General features: G+C 54.2%; 3 protein-coding genes across 4 annotated transcripts; 1 reads left to right on the top strand and 2 right to left on the bottom strand.

The window, feature by feature from the left end:
- Positions 1 to 211: 211 nt before the first annotated feature.
- Positions 212 to 6,589, bottom strand: CCDC142 (coiled-coil domain containing 142). The gene is made up of 9 exons (XM_019750321.2): positions 5,365 to 6,589; positions 4,965 to 5,054; positions 4,741 to 4,887; positions 4,487 to 4,617; positions 4,302 to 4,415; positions 1,549 to 1,663; positions 1,155 to 1,332; positions 835 to 1,034; positions 212 to 696 (listed from the first exon to the last, which is right to left on the bottom strand). The coding sequence occupies exons 1-9, from the start codon at positions 6,425 to 6,427 to the stop codon at positions 437 to 439; spliced, it is 2,298 nt and encodes a 765-aa protein (XP_019605880.2). The 5' UTR covers positions 6,428 to 6,589; the 3' UTR covers positions 212 to 436.
- On the top strand, positions 6,557 to 14,648 carry TTC31 (tetratricopeptide repeat domain 31). Of its 2 annotated transcripts, none has more exons than XM_019750323.2 (13): positions 6,557 to 6,724; positions 6,888 to 6,976; positions 10,086 to 10,188; positions 10,304 to 10,533; positions 10,687 to 10,770; positions 11,233 to 11,289; positions 11,399 to 11,479; positions 11,585 to 11,779; positions 12,111 to 12,162; positions 12,246 to 12,336; positions 12,423 to 12,564; positions 12,782 to 12,883; positions 13,042 to 14,648. In XM_019750323.2, exons 1-13 carry the CDS (start codon positions 6,685 to 6,687, stop codon positions 13,336 to 13,338), a joined length of 1,563 nt encoding a protein of 520 aa, XP_019605882.2. In that variant the 5' UTR covers positions 6,557 to 6,684; the 3' UTR covers positions 13,339 to 14,648. The 2 variants fall into 2 exon arrangements, with proteins under 2 accessions (XP_019605882.2, XP_019605881.2); XM_019750322.2 differs by having other exon boundaries at positions 6,558 to 6,724; positions 13,039 to 14,648.
- Positions 14,649 to 17,424: 2,776 nt separating this feature from the next.
- LBX2 (ladybird homeobox 2) lies at positions 17,425 to 19,867 on the bottom strand. Its single transcript, XM_019750272.2, has 2 exons — positions 18,981 to 19,867; positions 17,425 to 17,962 (listed from the first exon to the last, which is right to left on the bottom strand). The coding sequence occupies exons 1-2, from the start codon at positions 19,183 to 19,185 to the stop codon at positions 17,583 to 17,585; spliced, it is 585 nt and encodes a 194-aa protein (XP_019605831.2). The 5' UTR covers positions 19,186 to 19,867; the 3' UTR covers positions 17,425 to 17,582.
- Positions 19,868 to 24,791: the final 4,924 nt, after the last annotated feature.

Here is a 24,791-nt window from a genome sequence, read left to right on the forward strand (position 1 = left end):
AAGATCTACTTCACCTCTGGTTCCTGATGAATTAACTTTATGTTTAGCCTGGCTCTGAGGATTTAAGAGGAAGTGGCATCTAGGCTGCTTTCTATTGCTTTTTCTCTTTCCCTCTCCCCTGGGATCCAACCCTATAGCCGTCCTCCCAGTGTCTAGCCCTGAGATGGCTTCACTGATGGGGAATTAGGCCTGAACCTTCAGAAATGCTGACCTCCAGCTTCCAGGCTGTGGTTTTGCCATTTACTTGGATTCCTGGTACTGGAGTGATCTTGGATTCTTAGCTTGCTAGTCCAGGCTCTGTGTAGTTTGTGGTTCTCAGGTATGCTTTCTTCCTGTTTCCAATTGTAGGCTTCTTTAACATGTAGTTCCAAATGCCTGGGCTTTTCCAGCCAGAAATGCAGGGCTCTGACCTTCTGGCTCCTCATCAGCCTCCTTACTATTCAGGACTAGTCCCCAGGCAGGAAAGAAAAGGCAAGTGCCAACGGGGGTGGGGGCGCTGGTGCTGCCTCAGGGCAAGCCAGGCCTGCTGATTTCCCACCATGTAAACCTGGGGGCTAGGTCCCCCTTCCCACAGCATGCTTAGCAGCTGAGCTGTCTGGGCTGGGGGTGCTCCAGGCCGAAGAGGGGGTTCCAAGCTCTCCAGGCTGTTGAGGCTACTGCTGGGCAAGTCTAAGGTCTGGACTTCATTACAGGCACCTGGTAAGGCAGGAATGGAAGGCAGGTGGCTGCGGGGGGTCGCTGAAACCAGCTCAATGATGAGTATGGGGAGTGGGGCACATAAAATAGTGAGGGAGGGTCAAGAGAATCTGGAGATGGGGAGGGGGAGTGACTCACAGCAACAGGGAGGCCTTCTGTGGACTTGAGTTTTGGGCAAGGGCTGCTGCAATAGACACAGCAGGGCCCCATCCAGCCGCTGGAATATGCTGAGCCTGAGCAGACTCTGGCGAAGTTCAGGGGTCAGTCCCCACCGCTCTTCTTCCAGCAACTCTGGGACCACTCCAAAGTCTTGTCTGAGCTGCAGTGCCCCCTGCAGGCTGGAGGCCGAGGTACAATGTGGCCGCTTGACCCGCGTCTCTCCAAACTGCTCTGTCCCCTTTCCCCCTCCCTTTTCCAGTTCCATTCATCCCCTTGCCCCTGCCTCCTTTCCTCCCCACCTGAACCGGATCCTGTGGGTGAGAATGTGGTCAAGCCAGGCACCCAGCATGGCTGTCAGCGCCTGGCCAAGGGCAGGGGCCTGGGCTTCAGGTGGCAACCCCTGCAATCCTTGCAATACGGGCTCCAGTACAGTGCGGACCACCAACCCGGCATACTCACTAGGAATGCTGGGCAGTTCTGGAGTGAGAGAAGAGAAAGGACAGGATATAAGGCTATAGAGATCTAGTGAGCCCCTAATGGAGTGTTTGGGGGGAGAAAATATGATTTCCGGAGGGGGAGAGGGACATAGGAGGTGACGAGAAGGATGGAGAGAGACGAGCAGAATCCAGATTTGGAGGGGTTGGAATACTCTTACCCCCTGGGGACCCTGGGGGTGCTGCAATGAGGAGTTACCAGGACAGAGACGATGCCGCCAGTACCGACCCCGTGGCATGTGAAGTTCAAAGCCCTGTGTAGCTTGTTTATGACATTCTTGAAAAAAGAGACGTAGTGACTCTTCAGGCAGGAGCTGTTGGAATAGGGACAAAATAAAAGGGGCTTATCTGTTAGGTACTTGTCAAGTTCTGATGTTCTTCTAAATCTGAGGTGTTTAACCTGGCATCCATAAAATCCCAGAACAGAATTACATGTGTACTTGTATGAGCTCAGGCATTTTCTGAGGAGAGATGCCATAGCTTTTATTGGGTTTTCCAAAAGGTCTGGACCCAGAAAAGATTATGGACAGTTGTACTAGGATTACCTGCTCTCCCCAGCTTGGTTCAGAGGATGGAAATCCTCCAGGTTTTCTTCTATGAGAACATTAATAGGAAACAGACACCCTCACCATGACCAAAGTTCAAAAGCAAATGCTAGGGAGAAGCTGAAGAAACAAAGGGGAGTCTATAATCTCTGGCTATCACCTATGAAAGGAAGGCAGGAACTGCGTGTAAATGAGGAGCAATGACTATAACTGAGATTCAGGAGCCTCTGGGACGTCCTTACACTGAGTGTTCTTCCAGCTCACTTGCATTTCTCCAGAGCAGTGGAGCCTGTAAAGCAAGAATAAGCCCATGTGCTGGTTTGGTTTCTTTGGTTTGATAGGTTTTGTTTTTGGAGGAGGAGGGGATGGCAAAAAAGAGAGGATCTCTACAGCTCATGTTGGAGAAGAACTCCAATGAATGGGATATAAAGAAAAGGTGCAGCTCTATAAAGAAAAGGTGACTAGAGGCCAGCAAGCCTGAGGAGAGGGGGGCCAAACATAGGGGTGGTTATGGAGCCCATGTAGTTCCTGGCACATATCCTGAAAACAACCTATCTAAATCTAAACTCTTCCTCTCTTCTCCTGAAAATCAGCACCCCCTTCTTCCTTATTTAGGCCAAAGAAATCACCCCTGTCAAGTGATATTGGTGAGGAACCTCTGCACTCAACACCCAAGAAACACAGGTCACACGATGAGACAGTCTTTCTCTCTGGGACACTACAGTCCAGCCGGGGAGAAAATTCACAACATCAGCTTCTTCTTGTTCATCCCAGTGCTGCATGGTGGAGTGCCCAGAGCAGACACCTGACAGTGCCATTGTCAGGCAGAGGAGCGAGACTTCAGAGAGCGTTGCACAGTATTTGGCTCATACAGTGAACACAATGTCCCTGTTCCTTTTGCTCTGTCTCGCAATTGCCAAGAGCTGGACCCTTCTCATGTTAGCTCTCCTCACCTCCCTTCCATCCTAACCACTATATCTGGATCGAACTCCATCACCGTCTTCCCTGTTCCCCTTCTGCTCTTACAGTTGTTCCCCATCACTCATGAGATGAAGCTCCAAATCTGTGGACTGGTGTTCAGTGCCCTCCACAACTTGATGCCACTCTGCTTACTCCTCCATAGTCCCCCAGCGCCATCCCAGGTGTATGCACACATGCATACACACTATACACAAAGGGAGCTTCTGCTTTGGTCAGGCTATCTCCCCATTGCTCCCCCAAGGAATACGAACTGCCTACCTCTTGGCACTCCTCTGAGGCTGCCCAGGCACCAGCTCGAGCCATAGGCCTTGTATGGAGCTTCTGTCACCACATGCTACCATCTTCCCTCTTAAGAGCTCCCATGACCCCACTGTCCACCCTACTCGAGGAGCCTGCTGTGGGGCACGCTGAGTTGAAGGAAGCAGCAATAAATGGAGGTGGAAATGCCCAACAGGCAGATGCACATGGTGGATTAGGTCTAAACTGGGGGGCGGGAGGGGGCGGTCCACAGCACCAAGGCACTGTGGGTAAGCAGAAATGCAGAGAGAAAGGAGCAGAGGGACAAGGACTGAACTCTACAGCTATGCCCTTATTCAAGGCAAGGAGGAGAAATTTGGGCAGGAAGAGAAAACGAGAGAAATCTTTCATAGTAGAACAGATAATGTGCAAAATGGTGGAAAATTAAAATACAAGCATAGTAATTTTTTCATAAATTTAGAAGAAAATAAATGTTGGAAGAAACAGCCAAGAGTAGATGAAGGTTATTATCACAGTGGAACAGGAGTCAGAGGTAGGAGTGGGGGGCAATTAAAGTGCCATGTTTTCATTAGAGGCCTTCTAAAGTAATATTCTACTTCACTTTTAAACAATGGAGTGTATTACTTTAACAAAGATACAAATTATATGTTTAAAAAAGGAGAAACATTGTATTCAAAATTTGTAAATAAAAGGAATCATTTATCTTGCTTTTTTCTCTACAAATATAACTCAGAGTAACCAAATAATTAAGGAGGGCAAGTTTCACTTTATGGGAGTAATCCAAATAACAAACAAACAAGGAATGATAGAATTGGAATATCACCACTTTGCACCCCCTAATGAAATCAAGGATCTAGGCAATGGTCATCAGTGGCTGTTAACATAATAAAATGAGAGCCTGGTATGGTGGGGGTAGAATGTATAGATGAAACAAAATTGACCACAAGTTGATCATTGTTAAAGCCTCTATGGTAGGAATATGGAGTCCATTATACTCTTTTCTCTACCTTTGAAATATTCCATAATAAAAACAACAAAAAATAAGCAAAGCAAACAAGATAAATTTAGCAGACTCCAAAAAGATTCCAAGTCACTGAGATGTTCTGCCTCCACCACCCAGCACACTAACCCCAAAGCTGGCCATTGTCAGGGTCCCCACTTTCCTCACCTGGATCTGTGTTGTCAGCTTCCGGATCTCCAGGCCCAGCTGCTGTTCCACTTCCAGGGCCAAGCTTTCCTCTGCTGCCAGGCTAGACAGAGCTTCTGCCTTGTGCAATAGAGGCTTTGGCAGAGACAGGATATGAGGTCTGAGCCTAGCCTAGGCTGCTCCCCTCCCCATCCCCAGCTACTCACAGGTAAGTCCTTCTGGATGAGAGGCAGGAAGGAACCTGGGGCCCACGATGCCAAATGCTGCTGAGCTTTGCCCCAAAACCAGAGCAAGGTTGTCTGCAGGGTGCAGAGCCCCAGAGCAAGGAGTACAGGACCTGGGGAGGGGAGGGACAAGTATCTGAGACATCATGGAGCACGTCTGGGAGGAGGCAGGCTTCAGAAGAGAGTGGAGGAATAAAGGAGATATCCTCAACTGTTCTGTTCCCCAACTCCCTCACCTGAAGGCTGACAGAGGAGCAGCCCTGACCTGGGCTCCCGAAGAGCATCCAAGAGAGGAGGGAAGAGCCGCTGCAGAAGTTCAGTGGTAGGAGAGGACGAAGAAAGGCTGCTCTGATCACCAGCAGATCCCAAGGCCTGGCAGAAGCCTGAGGATGAGGGGGTATGGTTTAATGGGGAAGGGGCAACCTGGGGCTTGTCACTCCCAGTGCCCCTTCCTTCTCACCTTGGTCCCAGCTCCGGATAAGAGACTGATGAAATAGGCTGTGACACAAAGAAGCCAGCTCCTTCTCACACTGCTGAGGCAGAAATGAACCTAGTGGGAGAAATGACCTTAGAGCCTGCAAACAAGGCCTCGATTTTCCACAATCACGGTTCCCTGAATGATGGGAAAGAGGGAAGGAATCCACCGAGACTCAAGCAAGACTGGGGCAGGAAGCAAGACTTTACCTTGAAAGCTCTGAAGCTACAGCCTGAACCACAGGGTGAGGGTAAGGGGAGGCGGGGAAGGGGTAGTTGATGCTAAAGGACCTGCTTTTGTAGTCAGGCTGGCCGGTGAGTGAGGTGATTAGGGAGAAGGAAGGGACCCCAGCTTTCCCAAATGCCCACCCAAGTCCACCACTCACCCTGATCCAGTGCTTTATTCAGCTGTTGTGCCGCTGCCCTGGGGTCCCTCCAGGGTCCTAGACTTAGGTCCAGACTCTGCGCACAGGCGGCCCACAGCAGGGTCCAGTACTGGCTCCACAGGGCTCCAGTCCCTTCAAGCCCCAGTCCACTGCTGGCTGAATTCTCCATGCCCCTCATCAGGCCCAGGAGTCCTGGCAGCAGCTCCTGCTCCTCACAACACTGCCTGCTGAGCTGGTCCCGTAAGCCGGATCCCCTGAGCGCCTCAAGCAGCCGACCTGCCACTTGGCAACCCCGCTCCCGGGTCAGGAGGGATAGCACACGCGCTGGGGAGAAAGGACGCGCCGCCCCTGGAACGTGGCTCAAGGCTGTTCCCAGCAGCTGATGGTAGGCCGGAAGCACCAGCAACAGGTCGGCGAGTTGGGACGACAGGCCGGGGCTGGCAGGCGTCCGGCCCAGGGCGCGAAGCTGCATCTCGATGACAGCATGCAGGCGTTGGGCTGCTAGTCCGACCGCGCGCGCCAGGAGTAGCGGCTCTGGAGTCTCCCGAAGACCGGTTCTCAGGATGGCCCCTCGGGAAGGCTGCGGCAGCAGGTCGCGACACAGCTGAGGCAGGGGGCCAGGGGACGGCGCGCCGGGACTCAGTATCCTCAGGAGGTGCACGGCCGCCTGGAGATGGCGGGCGCATTCCCGGGCTTGGAGGAGCTGCTCCCGCTCGCGGTGCAGCCGCAACAACACGGCCCGGAGACACTGCAGCGCCGGGGGGATCGGGCCTCTCGCGGCGGACTCCTGCCTCCAGTCCGCAGCGGCAGCCTCGGGGTGCTCTCCCGCGCCCGCCGGCGCCGCCCACCACGGCTGCCCTCCGGGAACTCCGCCGGGCGGTGGGTTCGAGCAGGGGATGCTCCCGGCAACCGGCAGCTCGGGCCGGGCACGAACATCCCAGCCGAGAGCGCCCGTCCGCCCTCTCTCCCACTGCTCCTCCCCGGCGCTCCCGGCTTGCGACCGCAACGGCGGCACAGGACCGAGCGGAGGCAGAAGGCCACCCGAGCGAGATGCCTGGGCCATAGAGCGGCGCGTCGGGAACGAACCTAATGAGTCCCACTTGCCCGCACCGCCCAACGCCCGCTGCAGCCGGGACTCCGCCCCACCCCAACAGCCGTCATCTCTTGCCCGGGAGCCTCCGGAACCGTCCTGGACTCTCTCGCGCTCCGTAGTCGGAGGCTTCTGCCCCTAACAAAAATGGCTGCCCAGCCCGCCCTACTCCTCCTTTGGCCGGCAACAAATACCAGACTCTTTCACTTTCGGGTCACGGTGGACGGGAGATGGCGCCGATTCCCAAGACGGTGGGGCGGATCAAGCTAGGTGAGCAGGTGTGACAGGACGGGAGGGGGTCCAGGAGGGTCGGGGCAGCCTCACTTGGGTCTATCGGTTTTCAGCAAGATTTTGAACTTCACGCGGTGAGCAGAGGGCTGGGGCCAATCCATCCCGAGTCCCCCTAACGCGCCGCGGCTTTCCTTTCCTGTAGACTGCCCTCTGCGGCCTGGCTGCCCGCTGGGGGTCGCTGCTGTCCCCAAACTCTGCAAGGAATTTGGTCCTGAGGACTACGGCGAAGAGGTAAAAGGGACTCTCGCCCCCGCCCTGTCACGCCTCTTCTCAAGCTGCTGTGTTGAACTGGGCCGTGGCGGGCGGGGCGCCGCGCTGGACTTCTGGGGCCCGGGAGAGGCGTTGCCTGGGGCCCGCCCTCCAGGAGCGCACGGGAGGCGGGGAGGGACGGGGGCGGGGCGGGGCGGGGATCCGGGACCACGCTGCGGGATAAATGCTTGAAGTGGGCAGGGTTGGACAGTGGGAGTATCTGGGCTGAAGATTGGGGTGTGGCTAGTTCTCTGGGGAGGGATATTATAAACAGAGGGAGCAGTGTGGAGCAAAGACAGTAAGGCAAGGGAAAGTTAAAAGAACCTCATTGAAATGAGACCTGAGTGGAGGGTTTGGCTGGAACCATAAGAGATGAGGTGGGAAAGAAGGCAGCACGTGACTTGAAAGGCCTTGCCCGACACTGGAGTTTGGATGTGCTCAGGTAGGTGATAGGGTTATTGAGGGAGGGACAGGATCAGATTTGGGCACATTGGGAAGCTATACTTCCAGCTGCTTCCGTCAGCTCTAAAACCGCACACTCGCAAGTCCAGGAGTTCATTCATCATCTTTGCAAATTGGTTGCTTTTTCTCTAATCTTAGTTTTGGTTAGTAACACAAATTTCCATCTAGTTGCTTAAACCAGAAACCTGAGAATCATTCTGTATAGTCCTCCCTTTCCTTTACCTCACACATTTAGTCACTAAAACCTATTTCTAAAATGTCTCTTAAATCAAACCCATCATTTCCATTCCTGCTCCCACTGCCACTGCCTTAGTTCAAGAACTCATTCTCTGGGGCTTGAACAGTTGTAATGGCCTTCTAACTAAACATTCCACCCTTAGACTTCCTCAGGACTATTTTATTTGAGTGTTTCACTCCCCAGATCAGGTCCACTCCCATCACTGACAGGACAAAGTTCAAACTCACTGTGTCACACAGAATTCAGATACAGCTCCCGACTGCATCTCTATTAGAATAGTCTCCTCACCAATCTCTGCTTTTACTCATCATTACACACTCGTTGAGTACCAACTATGCACCTAAAACGAGCACTGTCATAGGCTGGGAAGACAAATCAAACTGACAAAAATCCCTCTATTTAATAAATGAGAAGAATCTAGTGGGGGCAGCCAGTCAATAAATAAAGAATATAGTATATCAAATAAGAGAAGTGCAAAGAAAAATAAAGCAAGAAGGAGGAGAGGGAGCATTGAGTGGAGTTGAGCGATTTCTTGTTTTAAAAGGAATGGTCAGAGAAGGCCTCCCTAAGAAGGTTGGAGCAGAGATTTGAAGGAGACAAAGGATTGAGCCATTCCCTGGGGAAAGAGCAGAGGAAATAACAAGTACAAAAGCTCTGAGATAGCTTTTCAGTGCACTTGGTGTGTTGTAGGAACTTCAAAGGAGACCACAGTAGCTGGAGGAGGGCAACGAGAGGGTAGGACATGATTCCTGAAGGTACTGGGGGGCCAGGTCACGTGTGGTCATGTAGTGAATTAAGAGAGTAGCATAGACTGTTTGCGTGAGAGGTGGAAGGTCAAAGAAGACCTTTTTTTTTGATGGCTGGCCTGGGCTGAGGAGGAAGAAGGAAGTTGAAGATACAGGAAAAGACATTATATATTTGAGTGGCACTTCCTGGGGATGTTGCTCAAAGTGTATCTAGAGCACGCATTATTTGTGTCTAAGTTCTAGTTAGGAAGTTGAAATAAACCCACCAGGAAATTGAATTTGAGAATAAGACTTGATGAAAGTGCCCAGCAGTGTAAATAAAGATGCTGTTGAGTCAGGACTGTCTCCTGAGGGGAGCCCTGGATCTAAAATTGTTTAGAAGGTTGACTGTTCCTCGAGTGATCTGAAGTGCTGCCTATGCATTGTCAGCACTTTGGAGTTTCATGTGGCTTCTAAGCCTCTCAGTCAGTGGGCCACCACTTGGTTGGTGTCTGCCCTGTTTAGGCCTAATTATGCCACACGGGGATGTGACGATCTCTGTCCTCCTTAGCGTATACTAACTGAGGAAACGATTCTCATTAGAATCACAGAATGTACAGGCCAGGGCTTGAAGAGTCTTGCCTCATTTTGTGAATGAGGAAGCTGAGGTCCAGAGATGTTCAATGACTTGTCCAAAATCAAACAGCCAGGCAGTGGCTGAGGCAGAACTAGGACACAAGCGGCTCTGCTCCAGCGCAGTGCTCTTTCCAGGTCCATGCTGCCTCACCAATGAAGAGACGAATAAAAAGCAATGGCTAGTAAGGCTCTAAATTGTATACCACAGACTGTGTGAGTACAGCTTTGTTGAGAGAGGGTAGACATAATTGGAGATGAAAGGGTCTGGCAAGTCTTTGAGAGGAAATGGAATTTGAACTGGACCTTGAGGTGAGCCAAGATGTGGTGAGAAGAAAGCTCAGCAGGAGGGATTCAAGGACTGCTAGGGGAAGACCCCAAGGCTGGAAGGAGCCTGCTGGCAGAGGGAGGGCGGCAGGGGAGGATTGCAAGGGAAGATTGGAAAAGCCAGCCAGGGAGCTTTTTGGAAGGCTCCAAATCCCAGGCTGAGGAGCTAGATTCAATCCTGCCTGTGGCCCTGGCAGTGGGGGAATAACTGGAAGCTTTTGAGTAAGGGAATGATTGTTGAGATCTTGCTTTGGGGGGGAAACAGATGAAATACAGGGGAGAGGCCAGCCAGGAACTGCTCTACTCCTATAAATGTGAGGTAGCTCCAGGGTTGGTTGTATGAGGCTTTCATGTTCAAGAATATAACAGGGGACATAGCTGGAAGAGCAGGTAAGGAGGCTCCATTTCAGGGGCTTCAGTGTGGCTGACCTAGTGGCAGGTCAAGGGGAGGGGATCCTGGGTGGTAGAGAAGGCCGGGCCGAATGCCACACTCAACCCCTGGGAAGGCTGGCCAGTAGTGAGGTGATACACTATGAAAGCTGGGAGCAGTGTGTTCTGGGGTGCCTGGGGGGGAGAGGTCAGCCAGCAACGTTCTCCAGGCTGGGTTGCTGATTTGTGGTTGTCACGGTGGAGGGGTCCAGCCAAGCCCCTTGCTGTCTTCCCGAGCTCCCCCCAACACCAGCCTCCCCTTCCCTCCCCCTCCCAGGACATAGTGGATTTTCTTCGAAGACTTGTGGAGAGTGATCCCCAGCGCCTGCACCGGATCCATGTGGATGGGAGCAGCGGGCGGCTGCAGCTGTGGCACCATGGTGGGGAGTGCAGGGGCCCGGCCCAGGGATCGAGGCTGGACCCTGGGAGGGCTGGCCCTCGGACGTTCCTCTCTCTCATGTTCTTCCTTTCCCTTCTCTTTCTTCCTCCTGACAGATTACCTCCTGGACCATTTCTGTGATGAGGGGGAAACTACTGGACAGAGTGACAGGGACAAGGGGGCTGAGGGACTGGGCACCTACTGCAGTTTCCCAAAGTCCTTCCTGTACACTCCCCAAGGGTCTAAGCCCTGCCCTCCAAGACCCTCGGCCTCGGCGTCCTTCCCCAGTAGCTCAGACAGCCTGCTTCACGTGGCCATGCCCCAGAAGCTCCTGCTGACTGAAGAGGTGAGACTGTCCCCCAGGTTCTTCCAGCCCCCAGATTCCCATATCTGTATTCTCCCCTAATCTGGACATTTCAAGAGCCTTCCATACTGCTTGCCTCCCTATTGTTTTCTCTCTCATTCTCTCTCTTCCTGTCACCTGCCTTTCCTCCTCCAGGAAGCCAACCGCCTGGCTGAGGAGCTCGTAGCTGAGGAGGAGCGCGTGAAACAGAAAGCAGAGAAGAAGCGACTCAAGAAGAAGGTAGCTGGAGGGCGGAAGGAGTGGGAGTTCAGGGGTGTTGGGGGAGCGAAAGAGGGAAGCTTTGCGAGAACAGGAAAGGACTCAGGGTGGCCTGCAGTGAGTGGATCCTCTTGCCAGGGGCGCCCAAGGGGCTCAGAGACTGGAGGGTCTCCCAGAGGCCACGTGGTGCAGCAGTTGTAGGGTCACAGGATACTGCCTGGGTTGGAATCTGCCTCCTTACTGTGAGACATCTGCCTGGTGACTCTCTTGTCTTCTCTTTTCACCTGTAAAATGAAGATAACAATACCTACCTCACAGAGTTCCAAGGATTAAATGAGATAACGTATGCAAAACTCAGCCTAGTACGACATAAAATATATATTACACACATGAAGAATTGGTTTCAAGAGACAAATTGTGTGTGTCTGTGTGTGTGTACTTAAATATAGTGCTCAAAATACATCGTCATTATTATTATTGCAGCGTCAAAAGGACCGAAAGCGACAGAAGCGCTTGGAGCAGGACAGTGGGGAGCTCAAGGTGAGTGTTGACAGGAAGATACTAAGCCCCAAGTGCCAGAAAGGTGGAGGCTGAGAAGGCAGGCAGCTCAAAGCGATCCCAACTCTGTATCTGTCCACCTTCCCTCCAGGCCGAGGCCACCCCAGAGGGGGATGGGAGTCCCCCATCCAGCCCTGGGAACCCAGCTCACGGATGCTGTGGTGAGGAAGAGGTGAGAGGCCCCCTCCTTCCCTTCTTGGTCTGCCCACGCCCTCCTCCCCCTACTCCAGGACATACTTCATTCCACCCACTCCCTACCTTTTCTTTCTGCTCACAGGACTCACTGGATCTATCTAGTACTTTCGTGTCTCTGGCTTTGCGCAAGGTTGGGGATTGGCCCCCCAGTACCCTCAGAGAGAAGGAACTGAGCCAGGAGCCCCAAGGCAAGAGCCTGGGCCCCCAGGAGAAGATGGACCAGCAGGACGATAGCTCTCCAAGAGAAGAGAGCCCCACGCAGAGTCCTAAGGAAGAGGTGAGGGAGGGGCAGAAGAAGCTCAGCTGGAGCCAGTGGCAAGGGTGGCAGAGGTCTTTGGGAAGTCCCATGGTCTAAGTGTTGAGGGCAGTGACCAGCAGGAGTTCTCTGGTCCCAGGATTAAGAGACCTGGGATCAAGCTGCATCATTGTCACCTTGATCCTGGGTGGTTTCCTCTGCAGGAAGGGAGAGCTGATAGCATCTCGCAGAGCTGCCAGGAGAATTCCATGAGTTGGGTGATGCTAATTGCAATGTTAACTGTTTAAACAAAGGAGAAAGGTTTGGGGAGGCTGAGGCCTTGAGTCCTGCTTGACTTTTCTCCTGTCCCTAGGCATCTCTGAGACTGCTGGCAGCTGCCATACAACAGAGCCAGGAGCTAGCAAGTGAGATTCTTTCTCTCTCTCTCCTCACCACACCCTCCCTGGGGTAGCGCAATCTGAATCTTCACACCCTCTCTCTTCCCCAGAGCTGGGTACCAGCTTTGCCCAAAAAGGTTTCTACCGCGAGGCTGTGGGCCTGTTCACTCAGGCTTTGAAGCTCAACCCCCGGGACCACCGGTGAGTGGGGCGTGGCCGCTGTGCTGGGAGGTCAGGGCGAGGCACCCTGCTGAGCAATGGACTTGTGGTCGCTCTGTCTTCCTCAGGTTATTTGGAAATCGCTCTTTCTGCCATGAGCGGCTGGGTCAGCCAGCATGGGCACTGGCTGACGCACAGGTGGCCCTTACCCTGAGGCCCGGTTGGCCCCGGGGCCTCTTCCGCCTGGGCAAGGCCTTGATGGGACTGCAGGTAATGGGTCTGGAATTGGGAGCAGAGGAGGAATTTGGGTGGGATGGGGTGGGTATCAGGTCTACACTGAAGTTTTCTAGGTAAGCTCTGAATACCACCGTGTCACAATGTTCATGGTACTAGGAACTGGGCCAGTTTGAGAAAGGGGGCACTTTTAAGTTCCTTGACAACCCCCCATACCTAAACGTTCCTCTTTCTAATCCCTCGGGGACCGCAGCTCTTTGAGGACGCAGCTGCTGTGTTCCAGGAGACTCTGAGAGGCGGGTCTCAGCCTGACGCCGCCCGGGAGCTTCACTCGTGTCTTCAGCGACTCTCTCTGGTAAGGGAACCAGGCCCACTCTCTGCTGAGGGGGCAGAGGAAGCACTGGCTGGGCCTGCAGCACCCAGCAGCAGTGCCTTCTGCCTCCGTGGGTGATGGGGCAGGGGCTGTGCTGCTGGAAAGGAGTACCAGGCGCCCCTCCATTCCCTTCTCAGCAGGATCAGCCGGGAAGAATCCATGCGTCACCTCTGCCAAGCAGGTGCCCCCAGCCGTTACCCCACACTGAGCCAGGGGCCTCAGGCCTCCTCTCCCCCAGTCGCCCTCAAAACAGGGCTCCAAGGGCCCCTGGCCTTCTGTCTCCACCCTTGCATTATCCGCCATGTCTCCTGAGCCCCTCCAACCGGCCCCTCCCCCAGACGCCTAGTAGAAGCCCCTGTCCTGTCCGTCTCCAGAACCCCTCCAAGAGCTACGACATCCTGGGGCTGGGGCCCCGGCATCTACCTCAGGCAAGATGAGGGAGGACCTGTCCCTCATAGGACAAGGCCATGTGTGCATCCCACAGGGAGAGGGACACTGTGTGGTGGTGGTTCCCTGCATATTTTGAGACCTTGTACTCTAAAACCATAGCTAGAGACACCCCTGGCCATCATTCCTCTTGCCATGGAGACCTTCTGATGAGAGAAAGGAGCCCCTCATCCACTGAAACAGCCTGTCTTTGGTTCTCAAGCAGATAAATGTCCTCTGGGGGGCAGTAAGGAAAAATAAAACTCACCAAGGCTCAAGAAGGGAACTGTACAAAAGGTCAGGTTTCAGACTATCCAGCAAGGGGCATTTGGGGTTTGTTCTGCTCTTGGCCCTGGGGGACTCATTCACCAGCCAGACCTGTGTGCTTAGGAATGGGGTCATGGTGAAGAATAGTCCCCACTTCACCCTGATGCATGCCCATCTCTTCCTGATCCCAGTTCTTGCCCTGTTTTCTCCAGCCCCAGCCCCTCATGCCCTGCTTCCTGTCCCCATTTCTGTGCACATTCTGACTTCACCTTTGCCCAGTGGTCTGATGTTCATTCCTCCAATTGCTAGAAGATCCACCAAGGGTTTGCATTTGGGAATTCCCTGACCAGTTCCTGCCTGGAGCCCCACACTTCTCACTGCTGCTCTGCTGTGCTGGGGCCTCAGCAGGCGCCCAGGCTGCTGCTAGCTTGGCCATGCTCTTTCTCTAGTCCAGCACTGGGCATTGTAACTAGCCTTTCCCTGTGTGCATTTCTGTTTTTCCACCAAAGGTCACTGCCCCCAGAGAGGGCTATAATTCTCTACTTCCTGTGTAAGAATCATGAGTTCCTTTTGTTTTCTCTTCTGAGATCCTGGCAGCTGCCCCTGGCTAGTTGCTACCTAACCCTGCCTGGAACCCTCAGCTCATTTAAATGTGGATCTGTAGGGGACCTTTAGGCCTCCCAGAATGCCCTCCCAAGAGGAACCATTCATCAGGATGATTCCTGCTGCTTTATGGGACTTGCTCACAGGCAGCATTTACACCTGGAGATAGGAGGTGTTGAAACACCTCCTTTATATAGGGCTTTCCCAAATTCCTTTTGTTGTCTATGGTGCAGGCCCCTTAAATGCTATATAGCAGGATGAAGTCTACCATTACTAGTTGGGTCTCCTTGGGCAGGTCTCTCAATATCTGTGCCTCAGTTCCCTCATCTGTAAAATGGGGGCAATCCCTACCTCACAGGGCTGTTGTGAGGACTGAAAGAGAAAGTGTGAGAAAATACCTACCAAGTGCCTGGTATATAGTGGCTGTTAAATAAACCAGTTTTTATCTGCATCTGTCCTACATATTCATGATTCTCGTGGTGGAAAGACAGTAGTGTGAGTAAATTGCTTATGTCACAAAATAGAGAGTTCCTGGGATTGTGGTTCTCAAAGTGTGGAACCTGGACCAGCAGCATCAGCGTCACCTGGGAACTTGTTACAAATGCAAATTCCCACCCTAGACCTTCTAAATCGGAATCTGCGGGGGAGGGGGGGGGGGACAGAAACTTGTGTTTCAGTAGACCTCCAGGTGATTCTAATGCACTGCTCTGGGACCTAGCCGAGGAGACACCCATCTAGAGACCATTTTGATGGGATATGTTTGAGTTTTGTTTATTCAAAGCTTGATTACAAGAGGTGGCAGCATTGGGCTAGAATTTAGGAAGCCTCAAGTGGAAGGGGATTATGGCTCAGAGCCAATTAACTTGACTGGCCCCTCCCTAAGTATAGAATTATTTGCCCTGGAAATTCTTTGCTCATGCCTGGTTGGGGAGAAGTAGTTTGTTTAAGGGGTGATTATATTACAGTGACTCCCTCAGAGGCTGGCCCATCTGGCCTTCTAGTTCTGGGGGACCTCTCTGCTTTGGAGACTCCACTAGGGCTCCTGGCCCCTCAGAGAATCACTGCCCACCATTACTGTGTAGTATCTTTGCTTTCAGGCTGAGCTGGCTCCTTGCTCTTCCAGCCTTTCAGAAATGTCCCCTCCCCAGTACCTCTTAGCCTGTCCTAGACTTGAATCTTCTCCAAGAGGCACAGGACTCCCGATATCTGACCCCCACACTCACACTGCTAACTGGTAGGGTACTGACCCAGCAGCCTGAGGTCTGAGTTCCAGGGCTGGAATGCAGGGTGACAAACTATCCTGGTTTTCCTGGGACTGAGGGATCCTGAGGTGTGGGCCTTTCAGTGCTAAAACGAACAGCCCTGGGCAAACAGGAATGAGTTGGTCACCCTAATCTAAAGGTTCCAGAGAGGCAGCCTTTAGAAGGGGATGAAGAATAAGCAAGAGGCCCTGAACATGAAGCAGGGGAGGTATGTATGTGTGTTGTGTATGTGGATTGAAGGGCGACACAGGTACAAATATGTTTTGTACGTAATGGCTGACGGAGTCTTAGCTTTACACTACTAGTCATTGTCTGTTTCTGTCCATGATGCTATTCTTCCAGTTGCCCAGGTTTGCAAGGACATCACTAACTCCTGTAATTTTTGGTCACTGGGGGAATCATACTGATTCTTCTTTCCTGACAGCCTCTCTCCTCCGCCCCCTCCGAGTCTGGTCCTGAATTCTCTCTGCTCTTACCTTTTACAGTGGCCAGAAATACACTACTCCCTCAGTCTCTGGTTCACCCTGTACATGCAGCCAGATTAGCAGGCCCTAAACATTGGTGTCATGCCTCTTCTCTAAATCCTCCAAGGATCATGCTCCATGCTCTGGCTACAGTACGATGCCTGAATTCCTACCGTTGGCCCTTCCTCTCTCCTCTCTCTGTAAACCCTTCTCTTTCAGTTAGGCCCAGTCACAGTTATAAGGACAGAGCCAAAAGTGTAAGTGGCCAAAAGCATGAGCCACTGAGACAGACAAACAAGCTGGTGAGTCCTGGCCCCACCACTTAGAAGCTTCATGACATGACCAAGTTTCTTGGGCTTCTGTGATTCAGTCTCCTTATCCTTAAAGTGAAATTAAAGCCTCATTATTTCATGTGGTTATTGTGAAGACTAATCCATGCAAGGCACTTGGAACTGTTCAATGAGTGGTAGCTGTTGTCTGAAAATGTCAGGTTCCCTTCTGCCTTCCAGCCCTGTTCACCCTCCCTGAAATACCCTCTCCTGGGACCACCTGCAACTGAGAACCTAGCTGAGCCCCCTTGAACCCTGGGTGGATTATTCCCAGAGCATCCTTGAGAGTGGGACTGCAACACCTGGGTAGACACATGGGAAGGTCTGAGGAGGGTGGAGGGACTGACAGAGCCGGGAGAAGCAGAAAAGAAGCCTAAGTATAGTCTGCAGATCCGCCGGGAAGACCAGGCATGGGGGAGGGCCTGCAGCTACCAAGCGCTCCTCTTACCTCTCCATCGCACTACAGGATGATTAATCACCAGTGGAATAAATTAATGTCAAATGGCCACCAGCCAAGGTAGGCTGGGGGTCTCCATCCTCCAAAGCCGCTACTCCAAGCTCCGCCTTCGGGGGCAGGGCCAGGCCATCCCACTCTCCGGCCACCGCCAGGGTCCCGGGGGAACATTTTCCACCCAATTGTGGGGCGGCGGTACCAGCAGTACAGGTGTGCTCTCTTTCCCAGGGGCATCACTATGTGTCTCAGCGTAGGGTTCTTTCAGCAGGGGAGGGGTGAAAGGTCGGAACCCCATCAACAAATGACCTCAGGGTGAGGAAAGAGGAAAGTGTCAGGTACAACGCCCTCACGCTGGGGCCGGTATAGAGGTTAGGAGCAAGGTCTCCGACGCGGCAGCCGATCAGAGGCGCGGGGGAGTCCTGCGACCCAGGCGGCTAGCAGGGGAGGGGTCGCCGGAAGTTACCACAGTTCTATCCCCGTCCCCTTAGCCCCGAGTCTCTGAAGGTTGGCTGGATTCCTGGGTCCAAATGTTGACGTAGGAGTTTTTTCTTTGTAAACAGGTCATAATTTTATCACCTACCTTATAGGGTTGCTATGAGGGTTAAAGGAAACCGCGTTTAAAGCGCTCCGCACAGTGCCAAGCGCGGAATCTTCGCAATAATCAGTAGATTTTGCTCTCATTCTCCCGGCGCGGGATTGAGGCGTGGTGCGACGGAGTCTGAACTTTATTCTCAACAACTGGGAAAGGGGAGCTTCTGGACTGTGAGCCGGAAGAGGCCGGAGCCGGCACCCTCCCTCCACCCGGCTACCCGGTCTGCGCGCCGAGCGCGGAGGCGAGGTGTCCAGGGCTCCAAAGCCCAGACGGCGGCTTTTCAGTCAATTGTCCACCTGTATCTCCTCTTCTGACAGGTGGACCCGGGCGTCAGGCGGTGTGGGGCCGAGGCCCGGGGCGCCGTCGGGCAGCGCGAGACCGCCCTGGGCTTCGCGGGACAGCGCCCGCAGCGAGGCCACGTCCGCGCGCATCTCCTCCACGTCCCTCTTGAGCTTGGCGCGCCGGTTCTGGAACCACGTGACGACCTGCGCGTTGGCCAGGCCGAGCCTCGCTGCCAGCCGGTCTCGCTCGGATGGCGCCAGGTACTTCTGGAAGACGAAGCGCCGCTCCAGCTCCAGCACCTGCTGCGCGGTGAACGCTGTGCGTGACTTTCGCCGTCTGCGGCCAGCCTGGCCGGAGCCCAGAGCGCCTGGGGCCACGTGGCCTGCGGGGGCGGGGGGGGGGGGATAGGGCAGGGTCAGTCTCCCGATTTCGTGAATCCGGCTTCGGCCTGGGAGGAAAAGCTGGGGGTGGGGTCAGGCCATGGTGAGGGTGAGGGGACCGGAGCCAGACAGTGGTCCCTTACCAAACTGCACGAGGGGTCAGGCCGAGGAGGGAGTGGGACACAAAGTGGAACCCGCCACTGGGGTACGGGAGGCAGGCAGCAGGCTGAGGGCATCTTGGGGTAGGAGTGGGAGGAGGCTGGGACAGACCAGAGGAGGCCTGGTGTGGGATCAGACTGTGTGGGGCGGGGCCTTTGAGGCCTCTATTAGGCCGGCTTGCATGTTGGGGCCGGCACCAGAGGTGGGGGGCCAACCGTGGTCCACGTAGGGGCAGCCCACCCTGCATGGTCCATAACAGGACCCGGATCTGGCCCTTCTTTAGATTGGTGGGTCGCGTCGGGCACTCTCGGCTTACTCTTTCTTAGTGACACAGGCGCCCCCTCCACAAGCCCAAGAGGGAGGTAGTGGGGGTACAAAGCGCAAGGAAGGACAGAGTCCGGAGTCCCGGGGTCCTTGCCGCTCCAAGGACCTGAAGCTCCTTGCGCCTTCTCCAGAAGAGAGGGGTTTGCGGAAGAGCGTGTTTATCCGGAGAGATTCGAGCCTTGCCTCCCAGCATTTTATGCGCGGCCCTAGCCCTAGCTCATTCGTTTACAGCCTCCTGCTCTGGCCTTTTGTTTCCTTTTCTCCGGCCTTTCTGTCACGATTGCCCCGCCTACAGCGAACGGCCCACCGGGTCGCTCAGTTCTCGATAGCCGGCCCTTCCCCGCAGCTCTGGCAGCGGAGCCTGGGAACTAATGGAGGGGAAGCGAGGAGCGGGAGATGCAAGTCTCGGCACGTGGGCTGAGGGCAGGGAGCGGATTAGGGTGGCAGCCAGGGTGAACGACGGTGGAGACCGACAACCTGGAGGACAGGGATGGGGAGAAGGCCAAGTCACAGTGCGTGACCTGGCCGGCGCTCTACCTTCAGAGGGCTGCGGCGCATGCCGGTCAAGTCCGCGGAAAGCGTTACTCGTCAGCTCCTCCAACGCGCACAGCGGCGGCGTGGGACCTGGGCTCCACTCTGGAAGCTGCGACGCAGGGGGTCCTCGGGGAACCATGTGTGGGCCTAGGATGTCTGCGATGCTGAATGGTGTCCGGGCTGTCCGGGGCTCGGGTCCCGAGCTCATGGCTGGCTGGGCTGTGGCGTCCCGCCACCCGCTGCCTTGGTCTCCGCAGCTGCCTGGGCCCCGGCATGCTGCTCCCTATCTGGGCCCCCGCCTCGGACCCGCCCCCCGCGCTGGGCTCGAGCCCCGTGTGCCCCTCCTCCTGCGCCCCCACCTCCCAACCCGGGTCCGCGGTGGGTCTGGAGCTGGTAGATGTCCCTGCAGCGATATTTCTACCGGCTAAGGAGGCGCGGAGACGAGCCAGAGGAACAACCCACCAGACCCAGCCGCCGGGTCGTTCCGCGCAGCCGGGCGCGGGCCCAGTGCTCATTTCAGCGGGACCCTTCCTGGGCGGCCCCCAGATGCTGTGTGCCACACACTTCCCGCTTAGCTGCCGCTCAGGCTCATAAAATCGTCAGCAATAAAATTGTTTTCCCTGCCCCCAATGGCTGAGGATGTGCAAAATTCCAAGGAGGGGGATCAGAGCTGACTCTGCTAGGATTCCCGATCCCACCTAGGAAGGACCTCAGTCTCCTGATCCGGTCCCCTCGTCCCCTCCCCACCCCTGCGGAAAACTCTTTAAAGAGGTGGTGGCAACTGGAAGTTATTGGCGCGGCGTGGGGTGCTGGGAGGACTCAAGACTTGGAAGGACCGGTCCAGCGGAGCGACTGCAACGGGTATAATGGGTTTGCATTGGGGGAAGCACGCGCAGGTGAGAGTGAACTCCAGCGGGTTCTCCCGCTGGACCCAAGACTGTCCTAGCGGCTCAGAGGTACTAAGGATGTTAAAACACAAAGAGAAGCGCGGTAGACCTGGACCGCAGGAAAGAGGACACAAAACCCGGAGCCAGGGCTACTGCCCAGGAGGGGTCTTTGCCAGTGAAGACCGACCTCCACGGAGGGCCTTCTGTTACACTGTTCTGTCAGTCTATCAGTTGATCTTCGTCTCCTTACTGAGCTTCTGTAGTTACAGTAGGGGTTCCCTAGTCTGGGGAGGCCCAGAAACCCAAGCAGGAACACTCGTGGGAGGGGCCACCGGCCATTGCCCTAAGGAAGAGTGATTTGAAGGGCAGATTTCATGGACCCAACAGGATTCAGAGACAGAAACTTCTGCCAACCCAGGGACAAACTCTGAGGCCTGGGATATTCATACCTATTTTATCTTTGTCCTGTGTGTCTTTCTTCTCTCCCACAACTAATCTAGTCCTGTGCTTATACTGGGGTGAGCACCCCACAGCGCCCCTTTGTACTAATTACAGCAGCTCTGGGACAGCACAGCTCCACCAGTGGAAGCCCAACAAGGTAAGGCCTTTGTTCATTAATTACACCCCAAATAGCTAGGGAACCCACAGCCCAGAGACAGAGAAGCCCCACCACTCCTGAGGAACTCACCACTCCAGAACTCTGAACTCGCTGTGACGGTTTCTTCTAGTTTTTTCAAACAGTGCCATTAAGAACCGGTGGTCTCTCCTGGACTGTCCCTTCTGTCACCTTCTCTTAGACCTCTGCACGTCCCAGCATTTGTGCTGTGATCTTCTGTGTCCACCTGTACATTCCCTGGGGCAAGTGGAGCCCGCAGTTGGGGTTCCCCAAACAGGGCTTGGGAGATCCAAGGCACCTGGGCTAAAGACTCCTTAACACGGACAGGAAGACACTTTGATAATGGGTGTCTGGGAACCTCATACTGAGGTACTGACCTGGCCCACCCAACAAAGGTGGAGAAGCACAGGGTCATCTCGGTAATGGCTCCCACCAATGACCATCCTATTCCCCAGAAGCACCCCCTCACATAGTCCCCTTATGGCAGATTGAACAATTTGGCTCAATGGGCCACCGCTAGGTCAGAGAACAGAGTCAGAAAGCTGAGATGCCTCAGAACCTTGTTAATTGGTCATTAACGGTGGGGGCAGAGGAGGGCCGGGAGAGATACTCAGCTAGAGGCCTCAGCCCTCTGAATGATCTGGTGGTTTCACTTAAATCTGCAATTAAAGAGGGTCCCAGGAGGCTGCAGAAACTGCCTAGCTCACATCCTAGGCCTGTCACCAAACAGACACCACTACTTTCACTCATGCATCCTCTATGTAGCTTTTATGTCATCTCCTCTGCTCTCAATTACTAGTGTCTGTGTGGGGTGTGGGGCTCTCCTGAAGGGCCTTTGCCTTCCTCCACTTCCATCTCTCCAGCCTACCTTCTCCCCCCTGCAGCTGGGCTCAGGTAATGGGGTTGCACAATGGAGTCAGGCGATCCCCAGATGTGAGTTGGGGGGAGGAGAGGGAAGGAGAGACACGTAATGGGAGGAGGCTGCTGACAGTAAAGCCCAAGTAAGGTCTCCCAGGCGTCCAGGGACTTATCCAGATGATTGTGGGGCCAAGGGAGGGGACTTTTCCCAGCGAAGCCTCTGGAACCTGAGCTGGGGAGAAACCGGATCCCTGGAGGGGGTGGGAGGAGGGTGAGTGATTAATGAGGAAGATTAAGAGATTAAACCTGGGTTCTGGGCTTGGGAGGATTTCAGCTGTCTCATAGGTTTTCTTCCACCCCAGCTCAGGAGCCCCGAGTCTCCAGTGCTGTGTGATGCACGCCTCTTCCTCCCTGAACCGTGGTCCAACGCTTCTCCGTCTTAGCCCTTCCCAGAACAATTCAGACATACACGTAATCATTCATCACTGCCTACCCTCCACCTCTCAGAGGGTTTTCTCCCAGCATTCCCAAGCAATCCCTCGTGTCCCTGATTCCCCTCATTGTCCCTTTCAGACATCTTTGGGTCCTCCACTCCCTCCACTTGTAGAGACCCCCACATTCCAACTTTCACTCCCTCTTAACATTGCTTTCTCACATCTTCCCTCATTACTTTTTCAGATTTTCATTTCCTCATCCCTCCACCTTATCTCACACCTTATTCCCTTTCCTTGTCGCCGCATTTTCTCCCTCATTCCCTGAGACACCACCTCTCACCCACCCTGCGCACCTCAGTCTCTCATCTGGCAGTTTCCTCTATCCAGGCCACCCCAGATCGACCCATCTTCTTGGCTTGGTAAGGAGATCTGCTCAATAAACATTTAGTCAAAAAATAAAAAATAAAAAAACAAACAGTCTCTGGATTTCCGCTGAATTCTGCGAGTGTAAGAGGGTTGGGATTGGGGATCCTCAGAACAACAGCCTCTGGGTGGTGCGCAGAAGACAGTCTCAGAGATGTGCTTGCCACCCCCCCCCACCCCCCCCACCCCCGCTAAAATCCGTTAACCATGGGAAATAGGAGTTTAGGAAGGAAACCCCAGGTGGAGGAGTCTGAGGTGGGGCATCTGCACACTTCTGGGATTGTTTTCTTTCAGAAAATGTTACTTCAGAGTGAACTGATTCTGATACTGATATTTCAGTTTTGTTACTTCTAGGGCCTCCAGTCTGTGCGTTCTTTCTGGCCCTTTTCACTGGTTCACAAAGAGCTCTGCTCAACTGCCACCAGCTGGGGGTGTGCGGGCTGGGATGGGGAGCAGCAGAATACTCAGACCCCCCCCATTTATATGCAGCCTGATACCCACTGTCCCAGGGAAGTCCCTCGTCTCTATTTCCTCACTCCCTCCACCCCTCAGCCCTAGGAGAGACAGGCCAGGCTGAGGAACCTGTCCCCTCTATGCCAAAGGCCAGGGCAAATCTCGGTGCCACCTCCCCCATGTGAGTGTGGATAGCAGAAGTAGCTAGGTGAGAAAGGGCGGCAGGGGCACGGGCAAGCGTGTCCCTGCAGGTGAGGACTGATGCTTACGCTTGGAAGTGCCCAGAGGTCAAGGGTGCCGGGCGGAGGGCGAGTTGAGCGAGTGCTGCATCAAGCCCAAGAGAACCATGGGATTGATTTGCCCGCCCTAGAGTAGATCGAGACCCACCCGAGTGACCCTGAGGAATAGGGCCTGCATAGGGGCGGGCCAGACAGGGGGATAATGGGCTCATAGATCCAGGGAAAGCAGGGCGGAGCCAGCAGCTGGCCTGTATCAGCCACCTTGGGGAGTTGCACCACAGCTGCCGCCGCCACCACCGCTGACAGACAAAAGGAAGGCTTGGCTGAGCTGGGGGCAAGGCGGGGCAGCTGCTCCACCCCAGATCGGGGCCTGAGCGCCTTTGACTGCTCCTTGGCCACAAGCCCTGTGTTGTCAAAGGCCTTATCCCCAAATCTTGGGGCCTCGGGCAGCCTATCTTCTGGCTGGGCCTTCTTGACGCCCAGCGGACAGCCCCAATTCCTGCAGCTGTTTGGGCCAGAAAAGTCCTCAGGGGTGTTTGTAATCTCTTTCCCCCTAGCCCACACCTCTCCCTCTGAATCACTCCTCAGAAACACCCTTTCACTTTCACAAGCAAACTGCCTAGAGAACAGCCTGACTGCAGCGTGCTCTGGTGGGCCCCAGAATCCCCAGAGCTTCAATTTGGGGAGAGTGGGGAACTCTGGATAGATAGAATTAATCCAAAACCTTGAGGTATACGCTGGTGTACAGGTGGTGGAAGAAGCCGATTCTGACTGAGGAAAGGTTTCCTGGAGGAGGTGACACAGGCCTTCAAGGACAGCTGAGTATGGGGGGGTGGGGCAGGGAGGCATTAGGGACATGAGGCCCAAAACATGGACAGTTTTGAAACATGGCAAGTTTTCAGACTCTTGGAGATCGTGTATTTACCCACACGAGTGGCAATTTGGTGTCCCCACCCTGGTCTGTTGCCTGCTCAGCACACTTGAGGGGGTGGCCTTCACTATACCCCTCCCCCAAGTCCTCTGCCACCCAATCTTCATCCTCTTCATCCGTGGAAGCTTGGTGCCTTCAGCCCTCACCAGCTATGCACAAGGATTCCCTTGGTTTCATGGAGTCAGACCTCAGCTAGCAGGAGATTTAGGCTTTAAACTTGGGTTCCGGCAACACTTCTGCAGGCTGTTCCTCCCGCTTGTCCCTGCCCCTTTGTTGCCTAGATTCGGTCTCTAGCTTCCCTCTGTTACTGTCCCAGTTGGGAAAGTTTCTGGCTTCCCCCACTTAGAGGACTGCAGAATAGGGACACTGGCTGGGTTTATTTTCAGAGCCTAGCGCTCATGGCTGCGCTCATACAGACAAGGAATGTTTGCTGAATTACTCAGTGGAGGGCCAGCCTTCCTGCTTCCCTCTTGTTCCTTGGAGCTGCTTTTGCTCTCCTGGGCACTGGCTTCCTCTCCTCCTCAACTACCCTCTCTTCTTTCCCCGACCTGACTTCACCTAGTGCAGGTATTTGAAGGCCAAGTGAATCTTGTATAGACAGCCAGGTCTCCAACTCTGACTATCCCCATGTGTGTCCTGTGACCCTCCCCCCCCACCCCGCCTTTTTAGACTCCTCCCATAGTGCAGTTCTTTGGATTTTTCTTTAAATCTTCAGTCCTGCAATGGTCACTAATCAACCCAAGCCCCACTCTCTCTCACCTCTCTTGAATTAGGACACCTCCACTCAGGCCTGCGTCGTATGTTATAACATGCAAGGACAGTGAGAGCTCACCTCTAGAAAAACTTCCCTTCAAAAAAAGCTGATGTGGGTGGCCTGGCTTCACTTAGCTCACCTTCTGAGTTTTACATGTGGAGGGTCCTCTACCCCTCTCCTTTAGTCATTCACTGAGGAGCTGCCTTCTTGATGGCACTC

This window comes from Rhinolophus sinicus, linkage group LG05 (assembly GCF_036562045.2).
Source record: "Rhinolophus sinicus isolate RSC01 linkage group LG05, ASM3656204v1, whole genome shotgun sequence".
NCBI lineage: Eukaryota > Metazoa > Chordata > Mammalia > Chiroptera > Rhinolophidae > Rhinolophus > Rhinolophus sinicus.